General features: G+C 45.2%; 1 protein-coding gene across 1 annotated transcript in view; it reads left to right on the forward strand.

Moving 5' to 3' along the window:
- The window catches only part of LOC106587147 (coiled-coil domain-containing protein 102A), a 79394-nt gene extending 58126 nt beyond the window's left edge, over positions 1 to 21268 (forward strand). Inside the window, exons 7-9 of the mRNA XM_014175207.2 lie at positions 1 to 65; positions 2276 to 2379; positions 19815 to 21268. The exon at positions 1 to 65 is cut by the window's left edge and continues 106 nt beyond it. Coding sequence (XP_014030682.1) covers positions 1 to 65; positions 2276 to 2379; positions 19815 to 19944 — 299 coding nt within the window. The 3' untranslated portion in view covers positions 19945 to 21268. The remainder of the gene's footprint in view (positions 66 to 2275; positions 2380 to 19814) is intronic.
- Positions 21269 to 21739: the final 471 nt, after the last annotated feature.

Below are 21739 nucleotides of genomic sequence, written 5' to 3' on the forward strand. Positions count from 1 at the left end.
AGGTGAAGAAGCTGAGGCTGAGGGTGGAGGAGCTGAAGAAAGAACTGGGTCAGGCGGAGGATGAGGTGAGCATCACACCACACCACATTCACTTATACATGGGTACATATACAGTTGCCTCTGTAATTATTGGAAGAAAGAAGCATTTTTTGTTATTTCGGCTCGATGCTTCAGAACGTTGAGGTTAAAGTTCAGACTGTCCGCTTTAATTCGAGGGTATTTTCACCCATATCCATTGAACCGTTTAGAAATTACAGCAATTTTTCTACATAGTCCCCCCATTTTAGGGGAGGTAAAAGTATTGGGACCAATATATTATTTATCATTCATTTTGTATTTGCAAAAAATAATTTAAAACACAACCAAAACAAACATAATGTGTAGAGTCTCGAGCTTGATGTAGTCAGTGCGTGCTCTGAATATGGGACCAAATACTTCACTTTTTGCTACTTTAATACAAATATAAGTGAATTTGTCCCAATACTTTTGCCCCCCTTAAATGGGGGGAATATGTACAAAAAGTGCTGTAATTTCGAAGCGGTTCACCCGATATGAATGGAAATACCCTCAAATTAAAGCTGACAGTCGGCACTTTAACTTCATAGTCATTGTTTGATTTAAAATCCAAACTTTTGGAGTATAGAATGTCAGAACAGAAATCACAATATTATGTTATAATGCTGTTATTACATCAAATGGTTGTTTTATGCAACAGAATAGAGGGTTGTTAGAACACTCATCTGTGTGTGTTCTACTGAGCTGGGGCCTCTGGGAGATTTAACACTGACAGAAGATTAACGATGTCTTTTGGGTGATGAAACCTAAAGAGACCGCATTCCATAGCATGAGTTAATGTTTCTATAAAATACCTTTGTATCTTTGTCTCGGGGCTCTCAACGAATCATCTGAGGGCGATTCGTTGACCAGCCATCATTAACGTAGAGCACTCAATCGATTCACTTTATATGTGTGTGTGTTATATTGACCTGCTCCATTATTAATAAGTGAATAAAGATTTAGTTGAAGTATAACTCGGACTTGTGGGATAAGTTTGTCGCTCATCATTTGATAGTAAAGAAATGAACCACCACAAGAGCCAAAAGAAGAAGAAATGCTTCACTGTCCCAACAATTACAGAGGGCATTGTAGATACAGTACATACTGTCAATGTTGGGTATTTAGGATTTTGATCCACAGTATTCAATGAAGAATACTGATTCTGGTATTTGTAGTCTGGTGTGACTGTGATTTTCAGCTCAAGCTGAACCTCGGCAAGACGGAGCTGCTCTTCCTCCCGGGGAAGGACTGCCCGTTCCATGATCTCGCCATCACGGTTGACAACTCCCTTGTGTCCTCCTCCCAGAGTGCTAAGAACCTTGGCGTGATCCTGGACAACACCCTGTCGTTCTCCACTAACATCAAGGCGGTGACCCGATCCTGTAGGTTCATGCTCTACAACATTCGCAGAGTACGACCCTGCCTCACACAGGAAGCGGCGCAGGTCCTAATCCAGGCACTTGTCATCTCCCGTCTGGATTACTGCAACTCGCTGTTGGCTGGGCTCCCTGCCTGTGCCATTAAACCCCTACAACTCATCCAGAACGCCGCAGCCCGTCTGGTGTTCAACCTTCACAAGTTCTCTCACGTCACTCCGCTCCTCCGCTCTCTGAACTGGCTTCCCGTTGAACCTCGCATCCACTACAAGACCATGGTGATTGCCTACGGAGCTGTGAAGGGAACGGCACCTCCATACCTTCAGGCTCTGATCAGGCCCTACACCCAAACAAGGGCACTGCGTTCATCCACCACTGGCCTGCTGGCCCCCCTACCTCTGAGGAAGCACAGTTCCCGCTCAGCCCAGTCAAAACTGTTCGCTGCTCTGGCACCCCAATGGTGGAACAAGCTCCCTCACGACGCCAGGACAGCGGAGTCAATCACCACCTTCCGGAGACACCTGAAACCCCACCTCTTTAAGGAATACCTAGGATAGGATAAAGTAATCCTTCTAACCCCCCCCCTTAAAAGATTTAGATGCACTATTGTAAAATGGTTGTTCCACTGGATATCATAAGGTGAATGCACCATTTTGTAAGTCGCTCTGGATAAGAGCGTCTGCTAAATGACTTAAATGTAATGTAAATGTAAATTTGCAATGACCGATTTCTCTCTCACACTTTCTCCTCCCTCCCTCCCTCCCTCCCTCCATCCCTCCCTCCCTCCCTCTCTCCCCCTTTCCTTCCCTCTCTGCCTCTCCCCCTCACTCCCTCTCTCCCAGCTGGATGAGGCCCATAATCAGACCAGGAAGCTACAGCGGTCTCTGGATGAGCAGGTGGAGCAGTCAGAGAACCTCCAGGTCCAACTGGAACATCTGCAGTCCCGGTACGACTGATTCTCGCACACACGCACACACACACACACACACACACACACACACACACACACACACACACACACACACACACACACACACACACACACACACACACACACACCTCTCATATATGCTTTCACACACACTCCACCTACGTTCATCTACATGCAGGAAAAGCACACGTTCACACGTCCAATGTCAAATCAAATCAAATGTATTTGTCACATACACATGGTTAGCAGGTGTTAATGCGAGTGTAGCGAAATTCTTGTGCTTCTAGTTCCAACCATGCAGTAATATCTAACAAGTAATATAACCTAACAATTTCACAACAACTACCTTATACACACAAGTGTAAAGGAATGAATACGAATATGTACATAAAAATATATAAATGAGTGATGGCCGAACGGCATAGGCAAGATGCAGTAGATGGTATAGAGTACAGTATATACATATGAGATGAGTAATGTAGGGTATGAAAACATTATATGAAGTGGCATTGTTTCAAGTGGCTATTGATACATTACATCAAGATGGCAAGATGCAGTAGATGGTATAGCGTACTGTATATACATATGAGATGAGCAAGGTAGTGTATGAGAGCATTAAATAAAGTGGCATTGTTTAAAGTGGCTAGTGATACATTTAATTACATCAGATGGCAAGATGCAGTAGATGGTATAGCGTACAGTATAGTAATGTAGGGTAAGTAAACATTATATAATATAAAGTGGCTAGTGATAAATTGATTACATACATTTTTCCATTATTAAAGTGGGTGGAGTTGAGTCAGTATGTTGGCAGCAGCCACTCAATGTTAGTGATGGCTGTTTAACAGTCTGATGGCCTTGAGATAGAAGCTGTTTTTCAGTCTCTCGGTCCCTGCTTTGATGCACCTGTACTAACCTCGCCTTCTGGATGATAGCGGGGTGAACAGGCAGTGGATCGGGTGGTTGTTGTCCTTGATGATCTTTTTGGCCTAACTGTGACATCGGGTGGTGTAGGTGTCCTGGAGGGCAGGTAGTTTGCACCCTGTGATGCGTTGTGCAGACCTCACTACCCTCTGGAGGGCCTTCCGGTTATGGGCGGAGCAGCTGCCGTACCAGGCGGTGGTACAGCCCGACAGGATGCTCTCGATTGGGCATCTGTAAAATTGTTTGTGATGTGTACGCCAAGGAACTTAAAACTCTCCACCCTCTCCACTACTGTCCCGTCAATGTAGATAGGCGGCTGCTCCCTCTGCTGTTTCCCTCTCCTTTGTTTTGTTGACATTGAGTGTAAGGTTATTTTCCTGACACCACACTCCGAGGGCCCTCACCTCCTCCCTGTAGGCCGTCTCATCGTTGTTGGTAATCAAACCTACCACTGTAGTGTCGTCTGCAAACTTGATGATTGATTTGGAGGCGTGCATGGCCACACAGTCATGGGTGAACAGGGAGTACAGTAGAGGGCTGAGAACGCACCCTTGTGGGGACTCAGTGTTGAGGATCAGCGGGGTGGAGATGTTGTTACCTACCCTCACCACCTGGGGGCGGCCCGTCAGGAAGTCCAGGACCCAGTTGCACAGGGCGGGGTCGAGACCCAGGGTCTCGAGCTTAATGACGAGTTTGGAGGGTACTATGGTGTTAAATGCTGAGCTCTAATCGATGAACAGCATTCTTACATAGGTATTCCTCTTGTCCAGATGGGTTAGGGCAGTGTGCAGTGTGATGGCGATTACGTCGTCTGTGGACCTATTGTGGCGGTAAGCAAATTGGAGTGGGTCTAGGGTGTCAGGTAGGGTGGAGGTGATATGGTCCTTGACTAGTCTCTCAAAGCACTTCATGATGATGGAAGTGAGTGCCACAGGGCGGTAGTCATTTAGCTCAGTTACCTTAGCTTTCTTGGGAACAGGAACAATGGTGGCCCTCTTGAAGCATGTGGCGACAGCAGACTGGGATAAGGATTGATTGAATATGTCTGTAAACACACCAGCCAGCTGGTCTGCGCATGCTCTGAGGATGCGGCCGGGGATGCCGTCTGGGCCTGCAGCCTTGCCTGGGTTAACACGTTTAAATGTTTTACTCACGTTGGCTGCAGTGAAGGAGAGCCCGCAGGTTTTGGTGGCGGGCCGTGTAAGTAGCACTGTATTGTCCTCAAAGTGAGCAAAAAAGTTGTTCAGTCTGTCTGGGAGCAAGACATCGTGATCCGTGACGGGGCTGGTTTTTCTTTTGTAGTCCGTGATTGACTGTAGACCCTGCCACATACCTCTCGTGTCTGAGCCGTTGAATTGCGACTCCACTTTGTCTCTGTACTGACACTTAGCTTGTTTGATTGCATTGCGGAGGGAATAGCTACACTTTGTATTCGGTCATGTTTCCGGTCACCTTGCCCTGATTAAAAGCAGTGGTTCGCGCGTTCAGTTTTATGCGAATGCTGCCATCAATCCACGGTTTTCTGGTTGGGGAATGTTTTAATAGATGCTGTGGGTACAACATCATCGATGCACTTGTTAATGAACTCGCACACCGAATCAGCATATTCGTCAATGTTGTTGTTCGCCACAATGCGGAACATATCCCAGTCCACGTGATCGAAGCAATCTTGAAGCGTGGAATCCGATTGGTCGGACCAGCGTTGAACAGACCTGAGGGCGGGAGCTTCCTGTTTTAGTTTCTGTCTATAGGCTGGGAGCAACAAAATGGAGTCGTGGTCAGCTTTTCCGAAGGGAGGGCGGGGGAGGGCTTTATATGCGTCGCGGAAGTTAGAATAACAGTGGTCTAGGGATTTGCTACCCCTGGTAGCACAATCGATATGCTGATAGAATTTGGGGAGCCTTGTTTTCAGATTAGCCTTGTTAAAATCCCCGGCTACAGTAAATGCAGCCTCAGGATATGTGGTTTCCAGTTTACATAGAGTCCAATGAAGTTCTTTCAGGGCCGTCGATGTGTCTGCTTGGGGGGGGGATATACACGACTGTGATTATAATCGAAGAGAATTCTCTTGGTAGATAATGCGGTCGGCATTTGATAGTGAGGAATTCTAAGTCAGGTGAACAAAAGGACTCGAGTTCCTGTATATTGTTATGATCACACCACGTCTCGTTAATCATAAGGCATACACCCCCGCCCTTCTTCTTACCAGAGAGATGCTTGTTTCTGTCGGCGCGATGCGTGAAGAAACCAGGTGGCTGTACCGACTCAGATAGCGTGTCTCGAGTGAGCCATGTTTCCGTGAAACAAAGAACGTTACAGTCTCGGATGTCTCTCTGGAATGCTACCCTTGCTCGGATTTCGTCTACCTTGTTGTCAAGAGACTGGACATTGGCGAGTAGGATGCTCGGTGCGCGATGTGCCCGTCTACGGAGCCTGACCAGAAGACCGCTCCGTCTGCCCCTTCTTCTACGGCGTCGTTGTTTTGGGTCGCTGGCTGGGATCCGATCCATTGTCCAGGGTGGAGGTCCGAACAATGGATCCGCTTCGGGAAAGTCGTATTCCTGGTCGTAATGTTGGTGAGTTGACGTTGCTCTTATATCCAATAGTTCCTCCTGACTGTATGTAATAAAACCTAAGATTACCTGGGGTAACAATGTAAGAAATAACACATAAAAAAAACAAAATACTGCATAGTTTCCTAGGAACGCGAAGGGAGGCGGCCATCTCTGTTGGTGCCAGAAGTCAATAACCTTCTCAGTGGTCTTTGGTAGTGTATGATGTTTAATCAGACAGTGTACTGTATGGCTGCCATGCTGCTGTTATGAACTCTAGTTCTCCCAGATATCTTAGCTGGAGAAGATTAGCCCACTGTGAGGCTTGTGTCTTAGTTTGTCAGGCAGGCAGCCCTGCTCACACTAGGCCAGTCTCTCTCTCTCTCTCTCTCTCTCTCTCTCTCTCTCTCTCTACCTTATCATTCCATCCGCGTCCCAGCTCATCCACACCGACAGCCAATCGTGGGCCGCCCAACCACAGTTTACCGTAATAACACGGAGCCTGCGTGCAGCATAGCGGTGCTGGTCCCCTGTAGCTTAGCAGAGGAGTGACAGGCGTGTTGGCATGGAAACGCCTTGAGGAACACACACACACGGCCTCATGGAGCCCTGACAGACCTGGAACAGTGAGGGAGTCAGGCCCTATCAGGCTCCTAGTATAACACTGTATTGTACGTGGATGAACTTGCTCAAACCGCATTAACCCTGATGCACGGGTCGTAGCTGGATAGGAGTGGGAATATTAATGGTTCTAAAAAATGTAATATTCATAGATAATGGATTTTGAGATTTAGTGGGTGTTCACTACCTCTCCCAAGCTTATTTTACTATCCTATCACTCCTCTCTCTCTTTCTGTAATTTCTTTCTCTCCCATCTTTTCCAACCAAATGTCATGCTTTCTTTGATCGCTCTCACACTCTCTCTCCCCTTGGTTCGCTAAAGGGATAGTGTGACATTTTTGGCACACAGAGTCAGATGAACTAGCATGCTAGCTGTTCCTATATGCTTCCAGTGATTGTGCAAACACTAGTTAGCAATGGCTCCAGAAACGACCTGCACCTTCCTTCAAACTGCACGCGGAGACATAAAATAGTATCCATGAGTTCATCTGACTCTAGGGAAAAAGAAAAAGTAATTGCTAAAATGTCGCACTATCCCTTTAACCAGGGGAATAGTTCCCACCACATCCCAGCCTGTCTGTCTGAGATACAAATAGTCTAGTGGTCTCCCAGCTCCAGCCCAGTCTATGATCATAAAGCTAATGTCTAAATCAATACAGCAGACCAGGCCAGGTGATCCGGGAAAACCTCTGTTGCATTCTGGGACAGCCAGTACTGTATGTGTGTGTGAATGTGTGTGTGTTTGCGTGTGTGTGTGTGTGTGTGTGTGTGTGGTGGGGAGGGGTGGTTAGGGGCCCAGCTTACCAAATGCTTGTTTTACTGTAGCTTGTTAAAAGTCCATCCTTCACATTGATTTATCAATCAATTCTCTGTGGATCATCTAATCCTGTGCACACACGCTCAATGCCACACACACACACACACACACACACAAACATACTCCACATAGCTCATACACGCATGACCTTTGGCCCCCGGGTCTGTTAACCTCTCTGGTAGCGTCCCACCTCGACAACAGCCAGTGAAATTGCAGGGCGCCAAATTCAAACAACAGAAATCCCATAATTAAAATTCCTCAAACATACAAGATTTCAAAGATTTCAAAAAGGCTTTACGGCGAAAGCACACCATGCGATTATGTTAGGACAGCGCCTAGCCACAAAACACCATACAGACATTTTCCAGCCAAGGAGAGGACTCACAAAAGTTAGAAATAGCAATTAAATTAATCACTTACCTTTGATGATCTTCATCTGGTGGCACTCCCAGGACTCCATGTTACACAATAAATGTTTGTTTTGTTCGATAATGTCCCTCTTTATGTCCAAAAACCTCAGTTTTGTTGGTGCGTTTAGTTCAGTAATCCAAAGGCACAAAGCGCGCTCTCAACATCCAGACGAAAAGTCAAAAAAGTACAATAAAAGTTTGTAGAAACATGTCAACGATGTTTAAAATCAATCCTCAGGTTGTTTTTGTCATAAATAATCAATAATATTTCAACCAGACCAAAGCTTCGTCAGTAGAAAAGGAGAAACAAGAAAGGCGCGCTCCCGATCACGCGCTGGACTCATGTCTGGAAATTTCCACTGTCCACTCATTGAAAGTGCCGTATCTCCCTCATTTTTCAGAGTAAAATCCTGAAACAATGCCTAAAGACTGGCCACATGTAGAAGAAGCCATAGAGATAATGAACTGGGTCCTAAGTCTTTGTATGGTGGATAGGCTTTCAATGGAAAAACAGCCTTTCAAAATAATAGTACTTCCTGGATGGATTTTCCTCAGGTTTTCGCCTGCCATATCAGTTCTGTTATACTCACAGACATTATTTTAACAGTTTTGGAAACTTTAGAGTGTTTTCTATCCAGATCTACCAATTATATGCATATCCTAGCGTCTGGGCCTGAGTAGCAGGCAGTTTAATTTGGGCATGCTTTTCATCCAAAATTCTGAATGCTGCCCCCTACCCTAGTGAAGTTAACAGGCCTATGGTCAGGGGGGAGATGCAGACGGCGGGGTGCTGAAGCATGTGGCTATAATGGCCTGGGAGACATGGAGAGGGAGATAAGAGATGAACACAACAGAGAGACATACAGGCAGACAGACAGACAGCTAGCCACCATGAGAAAGGTCTCTAACAACGGGGGGCATTATTGTAACGCTATCGCCATGACGCTGTCAGAACATTGTTAAAACAGAAAGGTCCTGATCCGGAGTTGTAGTGATGTCATGTGAGGCTTTGTAATACTGTGCCGCTCCATAAACAACTAGCCACTACTAAGGCTGAGGTGTAGGCCTATTCCACAAAGCAGAATCAATGAATTAGCCAGCTAACTTGCCTTAACATTCTGAAATAACTTTTTTTTTAAATTTGGAAAATAAGCTTTAAATGGGCATGGTCTATAATTGACTCAACAACCAAAAACACATATCTAAGTTTAGCTTTCTTGATTAACCATTGTTATTCATGGTTGTTTATCAAAGTTAGTTGGCTAACTCATTGATCCTGCTTTGTAGTGTACCTCTTTGGTCTGAAGACTGACAGCTTAATAGTCCATAAGAACTGTTCAGGAAAATGTGTGCATGTGATGGTAATGCATGTGCATGTGGGAAGAAGGGGTGTTTTTCTTTCTGTGTGTTGTGGCATTTTTGGTGGACCGGCAGGACATTCAGACCTCTCTTAAATACCCGGCACTCTGAAGGCAGGTAGAAAGTGGATCAAATGAAGCATGCTCTTTTCTATTGATTTCCCGTCACTGTAGCAGGCTTGTCTGTTTAGCTCAATCAGGGGGCCAATTCGGACTTCAAAATGGGATGCAGGTTGTGAAGCAACAGCGTTATTAGCACAACTCTGGCTGAACACGCACAGCACCCCTCATTTGGAGCTGCGGATGTTGACAGCAGGTTGTGTGTGTGCTGCCATTTCAGGTTCTCCTCCTCCCAGCTTGTGTATTTTCTGGGGAGCCGCGCCAGTGGGCTTAACATGATCTGAGAGGTAGATTACGTCGCAGAAGAGATGGAGGATTAGAAAAGAGAGGGAAAGCGAGGGTTTCATCTATAGATTTAAAGGGCTTAGAATTTTATTGACATTTGAGATCTTTCTAACCTCGATATCTCTCTCCTTTCAGTCTATCATATAGCCTTCGTACTGTATATTCCCACGGAGAGTGTCACATTGCTATTTGATATTGTACCAGCTGTGAACAGACAGAAATATCAAATTAGCCAGTTTAGCAAGGCTTTTATAGATTAGATTGATTTGCATTCGTGCGTTTGTTTGCGGAGGTTTTGTTGTCGGAAATGTTGTGGAAAGAAATTGGGCCTGAGTTTGATCAATTCATTATAGTAGCAGCATGAAAATATAGACTACCCACTGGGCACAGACGTAATTTAATCGTTTAGTTTTGATTTGATTTCGGGTGAGTTGTCAGCTACAGTGAATTCAACGTGAAATCAACAAAACATTTCAAGCCATTGGATTTAAGTTCAAAGTTGTGTGAAAAAAAGATGAAATTCCTCTACGTTGATTACTTTTTTACAAATCACATTAAAAAAAAATTATGACATGGAAACAATGTTGATTCAACCAGTTTTTGCCCACTGGGTATCGTTTCTCTATCCCCCCCACCAAACCCCTCTCAATTAAATTCAATTCAATTCAAGGGCTTAATTGGCATGGGAAACATATGTTAACATTGCCAAAGCAAGTGAAGTAGATAATAAACAAAAGTGAAATAAACAATAAGAATGAACAATAAACATTACACTCACAGACGTTCAAAAAGAGTAAAGACATTTCAAATGTCATATTATGTCTATATACAGTGTTCTAACAATGTGCAAATAGTTTAAGTACAAAAGGGAAAATAAATAAAAATAAATATGGGTTGTATTTACAATGTTATTCACTGGTTTCCCTTTTCTTGTGGCAACAGGTCACGAATCTTGCTGCTGTTTTGGCACAATGTGATATTTCACCCAGTAGATATGGGAGTTAATCAAAATTTGGTTTGTTTTCAAATTATTTGTGGATCTGTGTAATCTGAGGGAAATATGTGTCTCTAATATGGTCATACATTTGGCCGCAGGTTAGGAAGTGCAGCTCAGTTTCCACCTCATTTTGTGGGCAGTGGGCACATAGCCTGTCTTCTCTTGAGAACCAGGTCTGCCTACAGCGGCCCCTCTCTCTCTCTCTCTCTCTCTCTCTCTCTCTCTCTCTCTCTCTCTCTCTCTCTCTCTCTCTCTCTCTCTCTCTCTCTCTCTCTCTCCCCCTTCTCCTCCAGATGTACTGTCTCACACCTTAACATGGCCTTGCTAAGTGTTTGGGCAATGGAAAAGCTTTTAGTCGTTTAGTGGGTGACTGTGGTCAAAACACTATTATGTGTAATTTAGCGCCATTGAAAGGATCTCTGTTCCTGTCCGTGAGTCCCCCAGTAGACTAACGTGGCACGGGGAACAGAGAGGGTCCATCCAGGCCTCTGGCACCATCATACTAGCCTGATTCCACATCTGTTGGTGTTGTCTTGCTAACTCCTGTATATGGTCAATGACCACAGACATTGACAGGACAGGACAGCACAAACAGACCTGGAACCAGGCTAGCATTACACCACAGAGGATGAGAACAGAGAGCAGTAAATGGGGACGCAGTACAGATACTGCTTCTTGGAAGTAACATAGTAGATTCTGCTGTAGTTTTCCCCCGTAGCGAACATACCGTAGAGGCTGACTCTCTCTCTACCTGGATGAATAACCGAATTTGACGGAGAGTGATCTCTGGCTGTGTGGGAGACTGTGTTCTTTCTCTTTCTAAACTGAGGCTCAGTTCACCCTGGAGCCATTCTAGCCGTGCGTCATCACAACACACACGGCAGCGAGCACTGCTGCAGGTCCACTTTGAACAGGCCCGCCCATCCATCCTGGACATTTCTAGAAATAGTTCAACTCTCGCATGTTTCCTTTGCTGCTTGAGCTGCAGCTCAGACGAGGGTCATCCATAATTGAGGAGAGAGTGGATTCATTATTTGAGGCTGTGTTGGGTCTTTTGATGTGCAGAGTGAGGTGCTGAAGCCTGCGGGTGAGGGATCAGAGGTGGCCCTGGCAGAGCCACCGTGTCACGTTAGTGTCACTTTGTCTCCCAAAAGGGACGCTGCATGGGGCACAGCTCAACACTTACACTGATCGCACACTGAACACACACTGAACTCATACTGAACACACTGAACAAACACTGAACGCTCAAACACTGAACGCTCACTAAACACACACTGAACAGACACTGAACGTACACTGAACACACGCACTGAACACTCACAATGAACACACTGAACAAACACTGTACACTCAAACTGAACAAACACTCAAAGCTCACTAAACACACTCTGAACACACTAAACACACACTGAACACTCACACTGAACACACAGAGAACTCACACTGAACACACACTGAATGCTCACTAAACACACACTAAACACACATTGAACACACACTGAACACTCACCACTGAACACTCACTTTAAACAATCACTGAACAGACACTGAACGCTCACTAAACAATCACTGAACACACACTGAACACTCACGGAACGCACACTGAACACACACTGAACAAACACTGAACAAACACTGAACAAACACCGAACACTCACACTGAACACTCACATTGAACACGCTGAACAAACACTGAACACTCACGGAACGCACACTGAACACACACTGAACACACACTGAACACACACTGAACAAACACTGAACAAACACCGAACACTCACACTGAACACTCACATTGAACACGCTGAACAAACACTGAACACTCACTGAACACACACTGAACACACACTGAACAAACACTGAACAAACACTGAACACTCAAACTGAACACATTGAAAGCTCACTAAACACACACTAAACACACTCTGAACACACTCTGAACACACACTGACCACTCAACACTCACACTGAATACGCTGAACAAACACTGAACACTCACACTGAACACACACAGAACTCATACTAAACACTCACTGAATACACACTGATCTTACACTGAACACGCACAGAACACTCACTAAACACACACTGAACACAACTCACACTGAACACTCACTGAACACTCAATGAACACACGCTGAATACTCAATGAACACACACACACACTAAACACAAACTAAACACACACTGAACTCACATTGAACACACTGAACACTCACTGAACACACGCTAAATACTCAATGAACACACACACACACACTAAACACAAACTAAACACACACTGAACTCACATTGAACACACTGAACACACACTGAACACACAGTGAATGCTCACTAAACCCACAGTAAACACACACTGAACACACACTAAACACTCACATTGAACAAACACTGAACACTCAGACTGAACACACACTGAACGTTCACTAAACACACACTGAACACACACTGAACTTATACTGAACACTCACAGAACACACTCACCCCTCTATTGCTGGTATTGTTGCACACTTGAATAATGTCACCGACTTTCTAGCATGTAGAAGTTTACAACATTTAATTTGTTTAAATCACAAGACAGACAGGGCACGTCAGACATGCTGCCTTTATCATCACTAGGTCTCCTTCTGATAATGGTCTCTGTATCACAAATATGTCCATTCTCTTATAGGATATAAACGTGTACAAAACACATTTTCACATTACAAAACAGTGAAGAAGTGAAACTATGGACATGTTCACACATTCTCGAGGTTACAGGTGGCTAATTTCATATCTCACTACGACGCACCACCTTGCCAGTTGGCTAGCTAAGGCACTCGGTTAGTAACACAGTGGGTGTGTTTCTCTGTGCCTGGAGAACTTTAAAACAAGCATCACTGATCTCCCTGATACCCTTACTTGTTTATACATTCACTTAACATGTGTAATAACACTTTCATGCACTTAAGGCCATCTTTGCTCACCTAAAATCACAAAACATACACGGAACATTAGACATGTATCTTCACTAGATGATGATACATGTCTAATGATACTGCCTGAATCATCACTAGAGCTGTGTTCGCGTACCCATATTAGCATACTGTATACAAAAACTTTATGAGTATATTCTACATACTATATACTATTAGTTCATTTTAGTATACTGTAAACAAAGTGTATCCGTTCAGTTGAGCATACTAGCGCTACACCTGTCTACTGGAAGTTGATGCTGTTGCTATGCAACCTCGTGCTAGCTTGTTAGCGTAACAAATTACTAGCTAGACACTTCGGTTGTGTTCGTAAATTCAATCTGGAGTGCCAGAGTGCGCTCTGGGCGTTCGTAAATTCAGAGCGTTGCCAGATTGTCCGTTTGTAAATTCAGAGCATTTCCCTCTCGGAGAGTTTAGAGGGCACACTGGACGCTCAGGCCGAGGAGTAGGTGGTTGATCCGAGCGTTCTGACTGTCACAACGGCAGTCAGGCACACAAGCTAACTGGCTAACGTTAGCTACATCCAGGCACAAATAAGAGAACACCTCACATTTTACTCGCCCTAGCAGAGCTGGTTAGGCTGTTTTCACGTTATCCAGAGCGTTGGTGACTGCAACTATGCCGCTGACATTGAGCATTACTCAGTAATAACCACAATAACCATCTTATATCCTAAAATACTAGTCTGCTTTACAGCACCATGTGAATGAGCCACATGTCTAAAGATATTACCCATAATAATAATATGAAAAAGGGGTGTGCGTATTTGTTATGCCTAGTATTACAATGGGTCCCACAGTATCATTACTGACTGATTAGCGCCCCCAGCTCACATTGCTTACTCATGAACCTGGACAGCTCATAATGTAAATCTCACTATCTGTACATTTCCAGCCAGCTCACTCACCCTCATATATTCCCTGCTCTCCAGTATGAGTCAGTGAGTCAGCCAGTCAGTGAGTGAGTCAGTCGGTGAGTCTGTCAGTGAGTCTGTCGGTGAGTCAGTCAGTCAGTGAGTCAGTCAGTGAGTCAGTCAGTGAGTCAGTCAGTGAGACTGTCAGTGAACTCAAGTCCTTTTGTTCACCTGACCTAAAATTCCTTACAATCAAATGCAGACCGCATTATCTACCAAGAGAATTCTCTTCGATCATAATCACAGCCGTGTATATCCCCCCCAAGCAGACACCTCGACAGCCCTGAAAGAACTTCATTGAACTCTATGTAAACTGGAAACCACATATCCTGAGGCTGCATTTATTGTAGCTGGGGATTTTAACAAGGCTAATCTGAAAACAAGGCTCCCTAAATTTTATCAGCATATCGAATGCTGGCAAAATTCTGGATCATTGCTACTCTAACTTCCGCGACGCATACAAAGCCCTCCCTCGCCCTCCTTTCGGCAAATCTGACCACGACTCCATTTTGTTGCTCCCAGCCTATAGACAGAAACTAAAACAGGAAACGCCCGTGCTCAGGTCTGTTCAACGCTGGTCCGACCAATCTGATTCCACGCTTCAAGATTGCTTCGATCACGTGGACTGGGATATGTTCCGGATAGCATCGGACAACAACATTGATGTATACGCTGATTCGGTGAGAGAATTTATTAGCAAGTGCATCGGTGATGTTGTACCCACGTTGACTATTAAAACCTTCCCTAACCAGAAACCGTGGATTGATGGCAGCATGCTCGCAAAACTGAACACGCGAACCACTGCTTTTAATCAGGGCAAGGCGACCGGAAACATGACTGAATACAAACAGTGTAGCTATTCCCTGCGTAAGGCAATCAAACAAGCTAAGCGTCAGTATAGAAACAAAGTGGAGTCGCAATTCAACGACTCAGACACAAGAAGTATGTGGCAGGGTCTACAATAAATCACGGATTACAAAAAGAAAACCAGCCCCGTCGCGGACACCGATGTCTTGCTCCCAGACAAACTAAACAACTTCTTTGCTCGCTTTGAGGCCAATACAGTGCCACTGACACGGCCCGCTACCAAAACCTGCGGGCTCTCCTTCACCGCAGCCAACATGAGTAAACATTTAAACCTGTTAACCCAGGCAAGGCTGCCGGCGCAGACGGCATCCCTAGCCATGTCCTCGGAGCATGCGCAGACCAGCTGGCTGGTGTGTTTACGGACATATTCAATCAATCTCTATCCCAGACTGCTGTTCCCACATGCTTCAAGAGGGCCACCATTGTTCCTGTTCCCAAGAAAGCTAAGGTAACTGAGCTAAACACCTATCGCCCCGTAGCACTCACTTCCGTCATCATGAAGTGCTTTGAGAGACTAGTCAAGGATCATATCACCTCCACCCTACCTGACACCCTAGACCCACTCCAATTTACTTACCGCCCCAATAGGTCCACAGACGACGCAATCGCAATCACACTGCACACTGCCCTAACCCATCTGGACAAGAGTTATACCTATGTAAGAATGCTGTTCATCGATTACAGCTCAGCATTTAACGCCATGGGCCTCGACCCCACCCTGTGCAACTGGGTCCTGGACTTTCTGACGGCCGCCCCCAGGTGGTGAGGGTAGGAAACAACATCTCCACCCCGCTTATCCTCAACCCTGGGGCCCCACAAGGGTGCGTTCTCAGCCCTCTCCTGCACTCCCTGTTCACCCATGCCTGCGTGGCCATGCACGCCTCCAACTCAATCATCAAGTTTACAGACGACAGTAGGTTTGATTACCAACAACGATGAGACGGCCTACAGGGAGGAGGTGAGGGCCCTCGGAGTGTGGTGTCAGGAAAATAACCTCATGCTCAACGTCAAGAAAACAAAGGAGATGATCGTGGACTTCAGGGAACAGCAGAGGGAGTATCCCCCATCCACATCGACAGAACAGTAGTAGAGAAGGTGGAAAGTTTTAAATTCCTCGGCGTTCACATCACGGACAACTGAAATGGTCCACCATTTGGCTTGTCACCAAAAAGACTCACAAACCTTTACAGATGCACAATCAAGAGCATCCTATCTGGCAGTATCACCGCCTGGTACGGCAACTGCTCCACCCACAACCGTAAGGCTCTCCAGAGGGTAATCCGGTCTGCACAACGCATCACCTGGGGCAAACTACCTGCCCTCCAGGACACCTACACCACCCGATGTCACAGGAAGGCCAAATAGATCATCAAGGACATCAACCACCCGAGCCACTGCCTGTTCACCCCGCTGTCATCCAGAAGGCGATGTCAGTACAGGTGCATCAAAGCTGGGACCGAGAGACTGAAAAACAGCTTCTATCTCAAGGCCCTCAGACTGTTAACCTCTTGGGGCTAGGTGGGACGCTAGCGTGCCACCCGTGGTGCACTCCATCAACAGCAGGTGCATTTCAAGAGCGGCAAATTTGAATCCAAATAAATGTCAAAATTCAAATTTTTCAAAAATACAACTATGTTACACCATTTGAAAGATAAACATCTCCTTAATCTAACCACGTTTTACGATTTCAAAAAGGTTTTACGGCGAAAGCATAAATTTAGAGTATGTTAGGACAGTACATTTACAAGAGTTGTGTGTAATGTTTTGTCAAGTCAAAGACAGGGTCACCAAAACCATAAAACCAGCTAAAATGATGCACTAACCTTTTACAATCTCCATCAGATGACACTCCTAGGACATTATGTTAGACAATGCATGCATTTTTAGTTCTATCAAGTTCATATTTATATCCAAAAACAGCGTTTTACTATGGCATTGATGTTGAGGAAATCGTTTCCCTCCAATAACCGGCAGTCAAGTCAGCGTCAGAAATTAAATAATTAAAATTAGAAAACATTGGTAAAATATTATATTGTCATTTAAAGAATTATAGATTTACATCTCTTGAACGCAATCAACTTGCCAGATTTAAAAATAACCTTACTGGGAAATCACACTTTGCAATAATCTGAGCACTGCGCCCAGAAAAATACGCGTTGCGATACAGACTAGACGTCATGTTGGGGAGATCTAAAATCGAAAATACTATGTAAATAATCCATTACCTTTGATTCTCTTCATCAGATGTCACTTCCAGGTATCACAGGTCCATAACGAATGTAGTTTTGTTCAAAAAAGCTCATCATTTATGTCCAAAAATCTCCGTCTCGTTAGCACATGATGTAAGCCAGCCGGACTTCTCGTCATGAACGAGGGGAAAAATATATTTCCGTTCGTTCAAACATGTCAAACGTTGTATAGCATAAATCATTAGGGCCTTTTTTAACCAGAACATGAATAATATTCAAGGTGGACGAATGCATACTCTTTTATAACGTATTGGAACGAGGGTACCCAACATGAACTAGCGCGCCAGGTGTCTAATGGGACATCACCGTTCCATGGCTCTTGTTCGGTCAGATCTCCCTCCAGAAGACTCAAAACACTTTGTAAAGGCTGGTGACATCTAGTGGAAGCAATAGGAAGTGCCAAAATATTCCTAAACCCCTGTGTTTTTCAATGGGATAGGTTTAAAGTCAATACAACACATCAGGTATCCACTTCCTGTCAGAAAATGTCTCAGGGTTTTGCCTGCCAAATGAGTTCTGTTATACTCACAGACACCATTCAAACAGTTTTGGAAACTTTAGAGTGTTTTCTATCCATATATAATAAGTATATGCATATTCTAGTTACTGGGTAGGATTAGTAACCAGATTAAATCGGGTACATTTTTTTTATCCAGACGTGCAAATGCTGCCCCCTAGACCCAACAGGTTAAACAGCCATCCCTTGTGCCTGCTGCCAACATACTGACTCAAATCTCTAGCCACTTTAATAATAAAAAATTGGATGTAATAAATGTATCACTAGTCACTTTAAACAATGCCACTTTATATAATGTTTTATACACTACATTACTCATCTCATTAGTATATACTGTACTCTATACCATCTACTGCATCTTGCCTATGCCGTTCGGCCATCGCTCATCCATATATTTATATGTACATATTCTTATTCATTCCTTTACACTTGTGTGTAAAAGGTAGTTGTTGTGAAATTGTTAGATTACTTGTTAGATATTACTGCACGGTCGGAACTAGAAGCACAAGCATTTCACTACACTCACATTAACATCTGCTAACCATGTGTATGTGACCAATAAAATTTGATTTGATTTGATTTTGAGTCTGTCAGTGAGTCAGTCAGACAGTGAGTCAGTCAGTGAGTCTGTCAATGAGTCTGTCAGTGAGTCAGTGATTCAGTCAGTGAGTCAGTGATTCAGTCAGTGAGTCAGTCAGTCAGTCGCCAGTCAGTCAGTCCCAGGCAGACAGTGGTGGCTGGCCCAGGGTTGTTAGCTACCGTAGGTTCATAAGTGCTACTGTCTAGAAACTCTAGTTGTTCAGCAGTGTAACTGCACGGCCTGGGGGCTGGTCTGGTCTGGGGGCTTGGCTGGGCTCCTCCTCTCATCTCTAATAAATCCTCTATTTACCTGGACAGCCGGTCCGTTTACCCAGGCCAGACTCAGACGACAGGCATTGTCTTAAACACAAGTTTCCTGACGGTTAAGCTGTTGTGTCCTAATAAAGCGTGACAGCAGATAGACGGAGCCTGCTGCGACACAGAGGGAGGAAGCAGTTGGAGAAAGTAAAAGAGAGAGAAGGAGGGAGCGGGAGAAGGTAAAGAGAGAGAAGGAGAGGTAAAGAGAGAGCGAAACAGACAGCAAATAGAGCGTTTGTTGGTTTTAGGAATTAACTGGTTCTGCTTTTCTCTTGTATCTGTTTGTCTCTGTCATTATGGCGCAGACTGAGCCGGCTGCAAACACGCAGGTATGATTTTGGGTTAAGGCGATGAATCATCTCAAAATGAGGATCAATTCGGCAAACGGCTAGCTGATAAATAATGTAAGCTTTTCTCTGAGCCTCAGAGTGATTCATTAGAGCTAGGTCCGATGGGAACCTTCTGCTGAATTTCAAAAAATGTACGTGGGTTGTAGAGAGAAGACCCTCCCTTTCTCTCCCTCTCGCCCTCTCTTCCCCTCCCCCCGCTCTACCTCTGTAGAGATGATATTAGTATTTCACTGTTGTCCAAGTGATATGATCACCAGTATGGCAGCCGTGGCTCAGTAACTGGTCAAAGCTGGCTAACTGAGTGTTACCTGGCAACGGAAGCAGCTCCGTTGCGCTGGGTTTTTAGGCAATGGTGAATTATGCATTGTTTGTTTAGCCGACGCAGTCCTGAAATATGCCTTTGTTTACTCGGTCACTGTTGAGACCTCCACAGCGATTTTCTGCGAGGGAATAATCAGACTTTTACAGGAAAAACTGAATTTTGACAGCGCTGGGCCTTTAAGTGCCAGTTGTGAAAAATCCAGATCAAAACCTGAAGTCGCCTTCTCACTCAAGTCCACTCACTCTTCCTCTCCTATGTGTTCCTCTGTTCTAGACTGCGGCGGCAGAAGAGCCCGGGCCTGTTTGGGAAGATGAGGTCAGCTCGGTTCAGCCCGGAGAACCCAGATGGACCGCCCAGCGACCCAGACGAAGAGGAGGAGGAGCTACAGATCCAGATCCCATGAACAAAGGACGGACACACGGACTCTTGACTTAGGGCCTCTTCATTTCCCACCGTGTGAGTCCCGTAGACAGACAGACTGATAGTTGGACGGATGTGATCTTGACGCACACTCACCTCCATTGACCTGGCTCATCCTGTTAGAGACAAACACTGGCACCTGGTTGCCATGGAAACCTGTCACCACCTGTACCTGTGAACTACAGCGCTACCAGCAGGGGCCCAGAGGGAGCCCTCGCTACACTACGACTGACAGTACACTACACTACCACACTCCGGTACAACCCACAGTGCACTGCAGTTACAAGCCACTACGGCCTGAGCCTACAGCCCTCCAACTCCCTACACCTCAACCATCATTACTATCACTCCCATATCTTCAACACCCGCGGTGTTGAAAAAACACTCTCTCAAACGCTCTCGCACTCCTCAGGCGAAAGCTCATGCCTCCTCTTTCACCCTTCCATCCCTTTCTCTTTGCGTCCCGAGTTACTTCACCCAGCGAATGTTGTACAGTATCCTTCCTGATGTATATAAAAAAAAAAACACTCAAGAAAGGGGTGTTGACCTAGCTGTGACGTTCCAGCAGTGCTCTGGGAATGTTATGTAATGCGTTTGGATTTGTGTCGTTAGCTGTACATACCGTTCAGTAGAGTAAGGGCGTTTAGCCCTCAGGTCACTGTGCGATGGGTGTGTGCTCGGCGCCAGGCACCTGGGGTCGTCATTAGTTCATCAGTGTTTTGGGCTCAGCCTCAGACAGCTAAATCATTCCAGTATTCTTGGGAGAGACTGGGACTGGATATGAAGGCCCTTCACTGCTATGTCCCCTTGTCCCCTCACCGTAACCACTAAGGGACAAGGTGCTTGTGTAGAGGACGGGTCTGTTAGACCTACAGTATAAACTTCTCGACATCGTGGGTTGTTCATTCTGAAAGAGAAGTTTGTGGTCAGCACACACATCCTTAAATAAAGCGTAGGTGCCGGGCTAATTAAGTATATACTAGAAAAGAACAGAAAAGGCCTGCACACTGCACGGTTTTGATCCGGAAGGGTCTTCGTCAGGCCAAGACCCTTGTGGATCGGAACGTTGTCAATGATGTGGTAATTGGGAGCATCTTCAGTGTGCAGGCCTTTCTGTTCAGTTCATTCTGAAAGCAATAAGACATCGGCTATCACTCCCACTTACTCATCTGCTACTACAGGGACCAAGTTATTTGTAACGGTCATGCAAATTATTTATGTTGATGTTTTTGATAATTGATCTGTACTGTGAACCACAGTGGGGTTTTTTTGTATTTAGCTCTATAAATGTTAAGTGTACGTATAAACCTTGCGTTATTTGTCTCTCTTCGTGAGCATCGTCTCAGTGTGTGTGTGTGTGTGTGTGTGTGTGTGTGTGTTAAGACTGCGTAATATCTCTCCCTGCGTGGGGGGGTAAGCGTTTGAACGCTTTATTGTGCCATGAAAGAAGCTCAGTATTACTTTCAGGGCCAAGGTGTAGGTGAATCATGAAATGAAAGACAGCCACATGTGTTCTCCCTCAAAAACAAGACACGTCTATCTTCGAATGTAATATCTTCCTCGTCTCAGGGTAGAAGAGACACTCCATGGATGTTGTTTACGTCCTTGTGTTCATGGTCCAGCCTACTGCAGGGACGTTTCCCCGTAGTTCCATCAGTCTTACCACACCTAGCCTCTTAAAGGTCTGGATCTAATGGATCTCCCAGCCCTCTGTCAGCAGCGTAGTATCGCACAGGAAGCTCCCCGAACAGGAGCTGTTCTTCCCTCCCATGGTCTTG

This window comes from Salmo salar, chromosome ssa26, assembly GCF_905237065.1.
Source record: "Salmo salar chromosome ssa26, Ssal_v3.1, whole genome shotgun sequence".
Lineage (NCBI taxonomy): Eukaryota > Metazoa > Chordata > Actinopteri > Salmoniformes > Salmonidae > Salmo > Salmo salar.